Below are 14487 nucleotides of genomic sequence, written 5' to 3' on the forward strand. Positions count from 1 at the left end.
ACAAAGTGTTTGGGGGGGGGGAAGTGCCCAGGAGTCCCAAACCAGTAGATCACATTGCACAGCAGAGAATATCTGTTCACCCTTTTTCCTTCCATTTTATCAGCACAAGTTATAAGCGATTTTGACAGTGTATAAGGGACAAGGCAGTTCTTTCACATTTAGCTTTCAAATTTTATTTGTCCTGGGATTTGGCTTTTCCTGGGACAATATTTGGGTACACTTTGGAAAATGATTTTTATGGTTGATGGTGGTGGTTATACTTTGTTTACAAAAAATATTGTTACATGTTTGAAACTGAAAAAATATATTGCTGAATATCTCTTTGTAAAGAACATAATTCCTTCTGTTTCCATGTTCAGGCTGTGAGGCTTATAAAGCCAAAACAACACGATCTATGAACAAGAGGATGGGGATGGGGGGAGGGAGCTATCCCCATACTAGTGTACCTGGACAACTGCTGCCAAGGTGGTCAGGACACTGAAAAAAAGTTGTAAACATGCAAAAATAAAAAAGATACAAATCAGCCTACTGTGCTTCCTCTTTAGAAGGACCAGCTTTCAAGAGCTTACTTCCAACCACCTTGAACATCACCAGGTGACATGCCTCCCTTTAAACACACCTGGAAAGCAACTCAAATATGCATACGCACCAGCTGTAGCTCAGGATTTACATGCTGTTGCAGGGCTCGTACAAATGTTGAGGGACTCTCTTGTACTTGTATTCTGCAGACAAAATCAGAATGCATTGGAGAACATTAAAAATGCTAACATAGTAATTGGCAGTCTCAAGGACATATCTCAGAACATAGCACTCCACCAGCTTCTTGGGGAGATGACATCAAAGACAAGAAAGGATTCATCAGCATTTTACCCACACATTCAACATTTAAACAGAGATTAATAATACACAACATTATGTTGCAATGGTGGAAAGAGGAAAGATGATCCATGAAAAAAAGAATTAACAGTATTACATTCTATCTGTGAGGCCTAGTAAAATGTCATGAAGTGGTGAGATGTTTTGTAGTTAATAAAAATAAACCTCAAACCCACTGCATGGTAATACTGTTATTAAGACCATAGAAGTTGCTGCTGCTTATTCATCACATTGCACACTCAAAGGAGTTACTAGCAGGGCCAGTTCCAGGCCCTTAGTAAAATGCCCTCTAGAAAGCCCCCTCCAACACTTTGGGGCCCCATCCCTCAGGTTGGCAAAAGCAACAGAAAGGGCTTCTTTGGCTATGTTAGGAGCAAGAAGAACAAGGGGTAAGCCCACTGCTCAGGGGGAAATGGTGAAGAGATAACAGGTGATGGAAACAAGGTGGAACTACTAAATTCATATTTTGCCTCCAGCCTTCTCCTGCAAAAGGAACTGTGTTCTACATGTGAAAAGTAGAATGAACAGCACAATGAGAGACTTAAGTAAGTAAGGAGTTGGTCAGAGATCACTAGGGAATGAGGAGAAATTAGATTCTGTTCACATATAAAGCTGAATCTATAAAATTTACACTGTCCAAAACAATGAGAACCGAAAAACAGCCATACTTTGAAATGTGCACATCTAAATTTTGCAATGCAGTTGTCTAACCAATGTTTACAAAACTCCATACAGTATATTACGAGAAAATGTGCATAAAAGTGAATATATTAATAAAAATAGCATACAAAAATGCATTAAATGACATATATCAGGAGAGAGATGGGGGAGAATGATTTTGCTAATTCTCCTTGATTTCTCAGTGGCTTTTTAAAATAATTTTATTGAATATATGATATACAGGGGGGAAAAACATTAAACAGAAACAATAACCCTATCCCAGGATCACTGAGGATATATATGTATATAAAATAATGAACATTATTTACTCAATACATTGAGAAAAAGAATAAGAGATACATATAATTTATAGAATACAATTCGAAGTTTATGAGTTGGTTAGCAAAAGAAAATTAAGAAAAAAGATGTTTCCTATTTCTTTAAGAAAACCAAATGGATCTAGCTGTAGATAGGAGTTGATCATGTAAACCATGTTTAATTGTGTAATCAATAAATAACCACCAGGTGGCAACATATGCATCTGATTTAGTCTTATTTTGTAGAAAAGGAAGATTATGAGTAATTTTATCTAATAAAGCTATACTCTGTACCATGTTGTTTTGTCCAAATTTTCTTCTTGTTTTTGTTGTTGTTGTTATGTGCCTCCAAGTCGACTATGACTTATGGAGACCCTATGAATCAGCAACCTCCAATAGCATCTGTTATAAATCAGATCTTGTAAGTTCAGGTCTGTGGCTTCCTTTATGGAATCAATTCATCTCTTGTTTGGCCTTCCTCTTTCTCTACTTCCTTCTGTTTTTCAAGCATTTCAAATGAGTTGATTTTTCTCTTATCCGTTTTTTTCACTGTCCAACTTTCACATCCATACATAGAGATCGGAAATACCATGGTCTGAATGATCCTGACTTTAGTGTTCAGTGATACATCTTTGCATTTGAGGACCTTTTCTAGTTCTCTCACAGCTGCCCTCCCCAGTCCTAGCCTTCTGATTTCTTGACTATTGTCTCCATTTTGGTTAATGACTGTGCCAAGGTATTGATAATCCTTGACAAGTTCAATGTCCTCACTGTCAACTGTAAAGTTGCATAAATCTTCTGTTGTCATTGCTTTAGTCTTTTTGACGTTCAGCTGTAGTCCTGCTTTTGTGCTTTCCTCTTTAACTTTCATCAGCATTCGTTTCAAATCATTACTCGTTTCTGCTAGTAGTATGGTATCGTCTGCATATCTTAAATTATTGATGTTTCTCCCTCCAATTTTCACACCTCTTTCATCTTGTTCCAATCCTGCTATCCGTATGATATGTTCTGCATACAGATTAAATAAATAGGGTGATAAAACTCAGCCCTGTCTCACACCCTTTCCAATGGGGAACCAATCGGTTTCTCCATATTCTGTCCTTACAGTAGCCTCTTGTCCAGAATATAGGTTGCACATCAGGACAATCCGACGCTGTGGCACCCCATTTCTTTTAAAGCATTCCATAATATTTCATGATCTACACAGTCAAAGGCTTTGCTGTAATGTATAAAGCACAGAGTGATTTTCTTCTGAAATTCCTTGCTCCATTCCATTATCCAACGTATGTTTGCGATATGATCTCTGGTGCCTCTTCCCTTTCTAAATCCAGCTTGGACGTCTGGCATTTCTCGCTCCATATATGGTAAGAGCCTTTGTTGTAGAATCTTGAGCATTACTTTACTTGCATGGGATATTAAGGCAATAGTTCAATAATTACTGCATTCCCTGGGATCCCCTTTCTTTGGAATTGGGATATATATTGACCGGTTCCAGTCTGCGGGCCATTGTTTAGTTTTCCATATTCCTTGACAGATTTTTGTCAAAATTTGGACAGATTCAGTCTCAGTAGCTTGTAGCAACTCTATTGGTATGCCAGCTGTTCCCGGTGATTTGTTTCTTCCAAGTGTTTTAAGAGCAGCTTTCACCTCACATTCTAAAATTTCTGGTTCTTCATCATACGGTTCCTCCGTGAATGAATCTGTCATCTCTTTTATAGAGTTCTTCATTGTATTGCTTCCATCTTCCTTTTATTTCATCTCGGTCAGTCAGTGTGTTCCCCTGTTGATTATTCAACATCCCTACTCTTGGTTTAGATTTCCCTTTCATTTCTCTAATCTTTTGGAATAGGGCTCTTGTTCTGCCCATTTTGTTGTCCTCTTCTATTTCTATACAATAACTATTGTAATAGTTCTCGTCCCTACGTACTAGTTGCTGTGTTGTTGCATTTAGGGTTCTGACCGTGTTTCTATCTCCTTTTGCTTTTGCTTTCCTTCTCTCTTTAACCATTTGAAGAGTTTCTTCAGTCATCCATTGAGGTCTTTCTCTCTTTTTAACTAGAGGTATTGTCTTTTTTCATTTTTCCCTGATGACGTCTCTGACTTCAGTCCATAGTTCTTCTGGTTCTCTGTCAACTAAGTTTAAAGCCTCAAACCGGTTCCTTATTTGATCTTTATATGCTTCTGGGATGTTATTTAAATTGTATTTTGGCATTATGAGTGCTTTGTTGTTCTTCCTTAGCTTTACTTTGATTTTCGATACGACCAATTCATGATCTGTACCGCAGTCTGCTCCTGGTCTTGTTTTCACAAAAAGTATGGAACTTCTCCATCTTCTGCTACCCATTATATAATCAATTTGATTCCTATATTGACCATTTGGTGATGTCCATGTGTACAGTCGTCTTTTCGGGTTGCTTAAAAATGTGTTAGCAAGAAACAAATTATTGGCTTCACAGAATTCAATAAGTCTTTCTCCTGCTTCATTTCTGTCTCCTAGGCCCCATTTTCCCACAATTCCTAATTCTTCTCTGTTCCCTACTTTTGCATTCCAATCCCCCATGATTATCAGCACATCTTGTTTTGGTGTGTGATCAATTTCCTCCTGTACTTCTGCGTAAAATCTCTCCAATTCCTCTTCTTCTGCGTTTGCCGTTGGAGCATAGACTTGGATGATGGTTATGGTAATAGGTTTCCCATTTAATCTCATTGATATCACTCGCTCAGACCTTGCGTTTTAGCTCCTAATTGCTCTTGCTACATTACTGCTCATTATTAGTGCAACCCCGTTTCTCTTGATTTCTCATTTCCTGCATAAAATATTTTGTAGTTGCCCGATTGAAAATGTCCCATTCCCGTCCATTTTAGTTCACTCACACAAAGTATTGTAATGTTGATACGCTCCATTTCTTGCTTGACAATTTCTAACTTTCCCTGGTTCATGCTTCTCACTTGCCATGTTCATATGCGTCGTACAACTCCGGACTCTCCTTTTGCATCTGTGCGCATCAGCCTCTGGGCTTCCTTTCAGCTTTGACCCAGCTGCGTCATTAGTCACAGTGCTACTCGTACTTGTCCTTTGTTCTTCCCCAGTAGCTCGGTGAGTGCCTTCTGACCTGGGGGTCTCATCTTCCAACACTATCTCGTGTTGCATTTTGGATACTCTGTTCATAGGGTTTTCGTGGTAAGAGATATTCAGAGGTAGTTTACCGTTGCCTTCCTCTGAGTTTGGATGCATCTTAGTCTGGTGTTTCAGCTTTGACCATTCCGCCTTGGGTGGCCTTGCTAGGAGTATAGCCTCTTGGTCTAGACTCCTGATGGCATTGCTCTTAGCTTCTTCAACACTCTCAAACCCCCTCACCATGTTAAGGTGTGCATCCTAGAGGGGTGTTATTCAATTCAAAACCTAAATCTTGTGCTCATGAGTTTTAAGACCTGTAAGTTGACCCATTTGTGAATCTAGTAATATTTTATAAAACACAGACACGATACCTTTACCTCTAGACCCCAACGGTGACACTGCATGTTCAAATGCAGTAAGCCGGTAGGTAGCATGACTTCTAACATCTGGATCTTTGAGAATGTGAGTCAATTGGAGTGTGTGAAACTAACCTAAATCTGAATTTGGTATATTTACTCTGAGCTGATCTAATGTAATTGGCAATCCCATATGTAGAAGTCTTTAAGCCTAAAGTAGCCACACCATTCCCATTTTGCAATGTGTTTCCTAAGTGTCTCATCTTTAATACTAGGATAAGATTGTAGTGGAGTTAATGGAGAATATATTGGTGAGATTTTTGATTGCCAGTTTTTCCAATTTAAAAAGGTAGCTTTTGTAAACGGATTGATTATGGAGTGTAGAAAAGAGTACTGGAAGTTTGTAAATGGTAATGACCACAATGGTCTGAGGTGTAACATATAGTCCTCCAACTGAATCCAAGTTTTATTAGTTCTCATAATTTTAAAGCTTAAATGATCAAGTTGAAAGGCTGAATAATAAATCTGTAAGTTCGGGAGTCCCCATCCCCCTTCACCCGTGTGAGGGTAATATAGTTTTTTTTGCTGAGGTTTTTTCTTTTGAAACACAAATCTATTCAATATGTTTTGTCATTTATTAATGTTTTGGATGAAGGAGGATGGGAAGAATTTGAAAGAGATACAAAATCTTGGGATTATGTTCATACGTATGGAAGCTGTTCTTCCCTATATGGAGAGATTAAGTCTAGACCATCGTCTTATGCCCTTTTTAAGTTTACTTATCAATGGGTAGAAATTAAGTTGGAATAATCGGGATAGTTTTTGGGGGAATTTGTACTCCCAAATATAGGAATGAAGTATTACAGATTGATATTTCCAAATTTTTACAAATTTCTATTTGATGACCAGGTGACGTATGAAAAAACATATGATGATTTGTTATAATTAATTTGGAGCCCTGCTACCTCTGCAAATTTATTCAACTCTTCTTTAAGAGGTTGTGCCGCTGACTTTGGATCCCCTAACGTTAATACCATGTCATAGGCATACATATTAATTAGATGCTCATCTCCCACTCCCCGGTATGCCGCCACGTTGACATTACTGCGTAAATGTGCAGCTAACGGTTCCAGGGAGAGGGCAAAGGGGGCACCGTTGTTTGGTTCCACTTTCAATAATAATTGGAATTTAATCCAATTTGCTAGTCCTAATCAGAGCTTTAGTAGGGACATATAAACTTGGTATTGTTGATATAAAGGTCTCTCCCAACTTAAATTTTTAAAAAACTTTTACTAAATAATCCCACCCTAAACAATCAAATACCTTGAAAATATCTAACGAAAGGACTCCCAGGGAATATTTATATGTCGTTGCGTGGTGAATTACATTCAAAAGCCGTCTAATTGGGTCTGAAATGTGGCGTCCTGGGATGAAGCCTGTCTGGTCTGGGTGAATTATATTTGAGATCATAGTATTAAGATGGGCTGCTAAAATGGAGGTAAATAGTTTTTGGTCTTGGTTTAATAGATTTATAGGTCGATATGATTCCACTCTTTTCCTGTTCTTACCTGGTTTCAGTAACAAGATTATGTGGGACATACCCCATGTATCAGGTAAAGGTCCACCGTTCCATATATGATTAAATAATTGAACTACATGTGGAATAAGAATATCTTTAAATTTTTAATAAAAAGAGCTGCCAAACCCATCTGGGCCAGTGGCTTTATTTTGTTCTAATTTTTTAATAGCAGTAGCCACTTCTTCTGTTGTTATCGGTGAACTAAGACTTAGTATTTGGTCTTCTGGTAAGTGCTGAGGCTGGAAGTCTTGAAGATAATCTACAACAGAATCCTCCCTCTTGGGTGTAGATTTGTATAACTCCTGATAATAGTTAGCAAAGGTGAAATTAATTTCTTTGGGGTCATTAAGTGAGATTCTCTTATTTCGTATAAATTACAGGTACCTGCGAAGATTGGCGTTGAGAACGTAATGCATATGCCAGTAACTTGGAGCATTTATTACCAGATTCATAGTATTTTTGTTTAATGAACCATAGAGATTTGGCTCTTTTAGTAGAGTTCAATGCTTCTAATTCCTTGTGCTTTCTACATAATTTAGTATAAATTTGTTTAGAACTTGTACATTTCTCAGTGGCTTTTGATACCATTGACAACAGTATCACTTGGGAGTGTCTCAAGGAGGTGGAGGTAGGAGGCACTGTGCTTTAGTGGTTCTGCTCATACCTCCAGGGCTGCTTCCCAAAAGTAGTTATGGGAAGCTACTGTTTGGCACCATGGGAGTTATCTTGTGATGTTCCACAGTGTTCCAACTTGTCCCCATGCTATTTTAACATCTATATGAAGCCACTGGGAGCAGGAGATATGGAGTGAGGTGTCATCAATATGCTGATGACATCCAACTCTATCTTCTGCTCATTTTGAATTGGGAGAGGCAGTTGAGGTGCTAGATCAGAGCTTGCAGGTGATTATGGGGTGGATGTGGGCCAATAAATTGAGGCTAAATGTTGAAAAAGACAGATATATTGTATGTCCAGAGTTCTTCAAGTCTGGGAGACAGGGAGATGGCCTGTTCTGGATGGGGTTGCATTTCCCTGGAAGAAGCAGGTCTGCAGCTTGGGGGTACTCCTGGATCCAGCATTCTCACTGGAGGATCAGGTGGCCTCTGTGGCTAGGAGTGCCTTTTCCAGGTCAGGGCTGTGGAGTCGGGAGTCATGGAGTCGGAAGCAATTTTGGGTGGAGTCGGTACAAATGTACCGACTCCGATTTCAAAATAAAAACCCATAGGAATTTAGGAATGTTTTCTTGTTCAGAAATTTTAATCAAATAAATATATTTTATGTTCTATCAATCTAGGCTGATGATTCACGTGGTGGTGATGAAATGCCTTGTGCTATCATTTTACTACAGTAAATTTGTTATTACTTGTTAATATACATTTGCCATTTATGAAGGCGTCTGAGTCGGACAGTAGAAAAATGGAGGAGTCGGAGTCTAAGGTTGGGCATACCGGCTCCACAGCCCTGTTCCAGGTACAGCTGGTTTGCCAACTTTGACCCTTTCTAACAAAGATGACTTAGCACAGTACTCCATTCTCTGGTAACTTCCAGATTGGATTATTGCAGTGTGCTCTACTTGGGGTTGCTCCTGAAGATGACTTGGAAACTTCAACTCATCCAAAATGCAGAAGCCAGATTACTGGCTTGGGTACCTTTAGATCTCACATCAACCCTGTTTCAAAACAGTTGCATTGGTTGCCAATTCACTTCTGGGCCCAATTTAAAGTGCCCATGTTAGTGTTTAAAGCCCTAAACAACTTAGATCCCAAATATCTGAAAAACCATCTCCTTCTCTACAGACCCTCTCAGGTGTTGTGAGCAGCAGAGGGGGCCCTTTTGGAAGCTCCACCACCCTCAGGAGCTGAGGGGGTAGCCTAGGAGGGCATTCTCTGTGATGGTCCCTAAGCTGTGCGTCTCCCTCCTCATTGAGGTGCATCTGGCAACTTCAGTGTACAGTTTTAGGCAAATGCTGAAGATGCATCTCTTTACCCTGGTGTTTGACACGTGAGATGTATATGTGAAGGACCCAGCCTATTTTGTGATTTTAGGGTGTTTCTAATTGTTTTTAATGCTGCATTTTAAAATTGTTGTAACCTACCCTGGGACCTTTGGGTAAAGAACTGGTTTCTCACTAATTTTATTATCATCATCATAATCATCGAAGAAATTACTTGCAAAAATGTGTACATTAGTCAAAACGGCATATAAAATGTGTTTATTAAGAGGCCCTAGTTCTAACATCTCTAGTTCCAACTGCTCACCATTTCACTACAAATCTTCCAGTATATTCAAGGCATATGAATTGTCCATACAAAACATAAAGTGTTCTCTTTGAAGACAACATGACCTTACCATCAACAAATAGGTTTTGCATGATTGGCTATGAATATAAAGTTTCATGCAAGAATTTCATTTATCTTTGTGGTTCCTCTGGAAATCCTATCTCTACTTACTTGTAGACAAGCATGTGGCTACAAAGCCAACTAACGTAAGTGTTGATTATTATCAATCTACCTGCACAAATCCAAGCCAGCTTGGAAAATAAATTTTCCTTTGTGTGGATCACAAACTTCAGAGATATTTTGGAAGTCTGCGTTTTTCCTTCTTTACCTGATCTCTAAAATTCAACTATCAACCTTTGTACATACACAGGTCCATTTGGATATGCAGGATGCAAGCATAGCTCATCCATGAGAGATGGCTGCCCAGCCTCTGCTTAAATATCTCCAATGCAGGGGAGCTCCCTGTTCCAAAGCAATGTATTCCATTGTTGAACAGCTCTTTCCATTAGGAAGTTCCTCTTGACTTTTACCCAAAATTAGCTTCTTTGCAAATTTCACCTACCCTGTGGAGCAACAGAGAACAAGTTTGTTTCACCTTCTGCGGGACAGCTCTTCAGATTACAAACATAAGAGAGTAAGCCTCAAGGAACTCAGTGGCACTTACTTTGGAAACTACGGCATTAAGCTAATACTGTTTCAAGTGCACAACTACTTCCTTGACGGACAGTCATTAGTCTCCCACAGCAGTAGAAAATTGGACATGAAGCCAATGCAAGGGATTTCTGTGCCAACTCTCTTGGCCCGGACAAAGGGTGAGTCTGCCAAGAACAGGAGGAAGCCTAACTATAGAGATATTGCCAGAGCATGATTACAGACTGACCCCTCACAGCTGGTGCAGCTTTGGTACTATAGCCAACTTGTGTTGGATACGTTACTCTGCCAGGATTCTGACATATTCTAGGACTGCAGCCACTTAATTATAGACAGAGAGAGGGAGAGACAAAGCATATTAAGTATGGAGCAGCAAATATCAATGCAGGCCCTTTGTGAAAGCCAGTTTTTAAAGTTTCAGAGTAAACCATGCAAAACCTGTTCAATGATGACAGGGTTGATCTTAAGCACAGAGCACAAGTCCCTATCTGCAAAGATCCTGAAATCTGCTAAGATAAACAAGTTTTTTTCTTTTACAAATACCAAAGAAACAAGAACAAAGGCAACGTTTATTTAATGTCACAGTAAACCAACCTTCAACAACCTGGTACTCTCCAGATGTTTTGGACTACAACTCTCATCAGCCACAGCCAGTGATGAGCTGCAGTCCAAAATATCTGGAGGGCACCAGGTTGGTGAAGGCTGCGATAAACCATTTATGGACAAGCACCAAACCTGTGGGATTGATTTTTTAAAATGTTCTATCTATTGCAGTTAATTTGTTATTCATTTGCTTTTAAAAAATTATATACTGCCCATCAGTATTTCTATTGCCAGGATTGCTCACACAACACTGGAAAAAGACACAAACTTCCACAACCAAACAAAGGAATGCTAGGGTGTAGGATGTACCGATTATGGGAAAATGATCACATCAAATAAAAGCTATACAATTCTTTTCTCTATGGCAAAGTCAACATGAAGTGGATCTGTCAATGTGGAATGGTTCAATACATACCCAGAAAACAACCCCAAATGTCCTGAAAAATGTCTTTGAACTAGGATAGGGCAACTCCCAAGCTGGTTGATGTGTTGTTAATATTTGCAAAACCCTTCAATGTATGAAATTCTACTAAAAAGTCAACTTAGGTTCACTCCATCAGTTAAAAATTGTATGAATCAGCTACTATTCATAGGTCATCACCTGCATTGCTGTAATATGCACAGAAGGAAAAGTAGTGCATTCAGTGTTGAATGGGGGTTAGGTTTTTATGACTTGGAACTTCTCACTTGCCTGAAATTCCAACATTCAATATGGACCACCAAGTCAAGGACAAAGCTAGAGATGTCTGAGATATGGACAATCAAGGTTGATCAAATTACCATGCAGATGTTGAAGAACTTCAGGATTTAAAATGAGCAAGGGAGGTTATATATAAGCCAGTTTCTGGGTTTTCTAATGTGACCAAAAATAGAATCCCACTAAGATCTATATGAATGCTCACTCCTACCTAGCATCAAGGCAGTCTTGCAAGAATTGCACTTTCCATACACCACACATAATGTGCTTCTGTGGTACACAGTGCAAGAAGCTCAATCCTGCAGGTGCTGGCAGTAGCACATGACTGACTTGCTGCTTGCAAGAAGCCATCATACATGGCAATTTTACACTGCTAACATATACTCAGTAGTTGCTCAGTATCCTTCCTCAGTGTGCCTAATGTACACAGGACAAAAGAAGGAAAGCACACTGTGGAAGGGCCATTACATACATTACGCAACAGCAAACCTGGGGGCCTGTCGCCAAGAGTTCCCTTTAGGAGCAGACAGCCAATGCACATTTCCTAATGAATATGCAAATATGTGTTCATCAGATTCACATACTTTATAACATCATCATATGTATTACCCGCCCTTCACTGGAAGATCCCAGGGCGGGCCATAACAACATAAAATACAATACTAAAAACAGGTCAAAACAAATTACATTCACAGCTAAAAAGGGTCCTAAAAACTTATCTCTCAAGTGTCAAAGGCTAGGATGAAGAGGTGCATCTTCTGTATACAAAAGAAGCAGTATAATTAAGCTGCCAGACGCATCTCTGTGGAGAGTGAATTCCACAAGTTACAGGCTGCCACAGACAATGGCTTCTCCCAGGCCACCACCACCCCGAACTTCTGAGGATGGTGGAACTACCAAGAGGGCTCCCTCTGCTTATCTCAACACCAGAGGGGAAAGGAGGTGGTCTTTCAGATATTTGTAACCTAAGTCATTTAGGGCTTTAAACACTAACATGAGCACCTTGAATGGACCCAGAAATGAACTGGCAATTAATGCAGCTGTTACAAGAGTTACACGAGATCAAAATGAAACCACAGCCAATAATCTGGCCACTACATTTTGGATAAGTTGAAGTTTCTGAGTTATCTTCAAGGGCAGCCTCACGTGGAGTGCATTGCAATAATCCAACCTGGAAATTAACAGAGGATGGAGACTGTGGCCAAGTCATCTCTGTCCAAAAGGAGCTGTAGCTGGCAAACTAGGCATTCCTAGCCACTGAGGCCACCTCCAGAGACAAGTTTGAATCCAGGAGCACCCTGAAGCTATGGACTTGATCCTTCTAGGGGAGGGCAATCCAGCCCAGGACAGGCTGGCTTGGGACACAAAACACCTGTGTCTTTCCAGGACTCAAATTATTAGCCCACATCCAGCCCATCACTATCTCCAAGCACTGGTCTAACACCTCAACTGCTTCTCCTGATTCAGATGAAACAGATAGAGCTGGGTGTCATCTGCATATTGGTAACACCTCACTCCGAATCTCCTGATGACAGCTCCCAACCGCTTCATATAAATGAAAAATAGCATGGGGGACAAGACTGAGCCTTGAGGGACACCGCAGGACAACTCCCATGGTGCCGAATGTTGGAAGTGGGGCAAGGGAAACTCCTGTTTTGTTCTTTTATTTATGTTCCAGAAGGGAGATAGAGTTAGGGTCCTCCAGATGGATAGGCTTGATTACCTTTACCTGTGATGCTCTGACTGACTTTCTTCCATTGGTAGACTGATACGTTTCAAGGGAAGCTTATCTGCCCCTCCTCCTTCCACCCTCTCTCTTCCTCTTCTCCCACTGTCTGGGAGAGAGGAGACACCTTTTGTCTCCGCTCATTCTCTCCTAGCCGTGAGGGCAATTCCCGCGCCTCCAACTTAGTTAGAACTAGGTATGCCTTTCTATCTACTATGTATTTCTATAAATAAAGTAGCTTTTCTTATTTTCCTAAGCCTTAAGTCTCAGTGATCCTAATGCAGGGTAAAAGCCTGCTTTCTTAGGTAAACACACACACATGCTGGCACACTTGCATTTCAGACCGCTGTTACTCTCTGCTGTGCTGCTTAACTAAATTTAGCACCAGCAACACCAAACAGTAGCATCCCATAACTACTTTCTAGAAAGAGCCCTGGAAGTAGAAGTAGAACACTGAAGCACAGTGCTCCCAATCGCCATTTCCCTGAGACACTCCAAAAGGATACCATGGTCAACAGTTTCGAAACCCTCTAAGAGATCAAGGAGAGCAAGCAGGGTTGTGCTCCCCCACAACAACTGTCATCAAATGTCAGAGCAACCAAGGCAGGTTCAGTGCCATGACTGGGCCTGAAGCCATATTGGAATGGGTCCAAGTAATCAGTTTCCTCCAAGAATACGTGAAACTGGACCCCCTCCCCAAGTACTTTGCCCCAAAAGGGGATATCCACCACTAGGCAATAGTTGTTTTCTGGGTCCAGACAGGTCTTCTTAAGAAAGGGATGCACTCCTTCTTCAAAGTGGATGGTACTTCCCTGCTCCAGTGAAGCACTGATCACTCCCTGGATCCACCTACCCAACTCCCCACAGCTAGCTTTAAGAAGCCAAGAAGGGCAAGGGTCAAGGAGGCAGGTGGTTGGTCTTATTTCTTCAAGCAGCTTGTCCATGTCCTCAAGCTGCAATAATTGAAACTGATCCAGTACAGATGGATCAGACAATGCTCTGGATGCTTCCATTGGACTTACTCTAACTGTGGCATCCAACTCTGTCTCAATCTGGGTGACTTTGTCTCTAAAGTGCCTTGCACTTTAGATACGTACACATAATATTAAAAGGGGTTTTGAGGAATGAGGTAAAAAAGCAAACAGGATTTCTTATCTAAATCTCTCTCACATTTTCGGATATTCAATGCGGAATCCCATGGGACCTCCCACTCTTCTTAAACAGTTCACAAGACTATGCGCAAGCTCCATGTTCCTGTTACTGCATAGCAGTATCCAGTTCTCTAGAGGTACCACTCCAATTATCTTCATATTACGCATATCTCTGAACCAGTCGCCAGCATTCATTGGCATACACTGTAAGTAGAAAAAGAATGGAGATGCACAGAACGTCAGTAATTTGAGGGAGAAAGATTATGTATAAACAGTCAATTAACAGAAACGTCAAATGCCGTTTCAGATGGCTGGCCTTAAATGTGCAGAAATTCAGCATCTCCCTCCAAGGACTCACACACAAGCAAGTGCTACCATGGGTAGAAATTTTTCTGATGATCTTTATTTTTAGCCAATCATAAAACTGTTCACATTGCATTTACTTTTCCCTTCCACAATATAATCAGTTGTATT

General features: G+C 40.3%; 1 protein-coding gene across 6 annotated transcripts in view; it reads right to left on the reverse strand.

The window, feature by feature from the left end:
- PIWIL4 (piwi like RNA-mediated gene silencing 4) overlaps positions 1–14487 on the reverse strand; it is a 63743-nt gene that overhangs the window by 14893 nt on the left and 34363 nt on the right. For all 6 annotated transcript variants that reach the window (XM_061628796.1, XM_061628797.1, XM_061628798.1 and 3 more), the window contains 2 exons: positions 14033–14217; positions 650–722 (listed from right to left, as the gene is read on the reverse strand). In XM_061628796.1, the coding sequence (XP_061484780.1) occupies positions 650–722; positions 14033–14217 (258 nt within the window). The remainder of the gene's footprint in view (positions 1–649; positions 723–14032; positions 14218–14487) is intronic.

Source organism: Rhineura floridana, chromosome 5 (genome assembly GCF_030035675.1).
Source record: "Rhineura floridana isolate rRhiFlo1 chromosome 5, rRhiFlo1.hap2, whole genome shotgun sequence".
In the NCBI taxonomy this organism is placed as follows: Eukaryota; Metazoa; Chordata; class Lepidosauria; order Squamata; family Rhineuridae; genus Rhineura; species Rhineura floridana.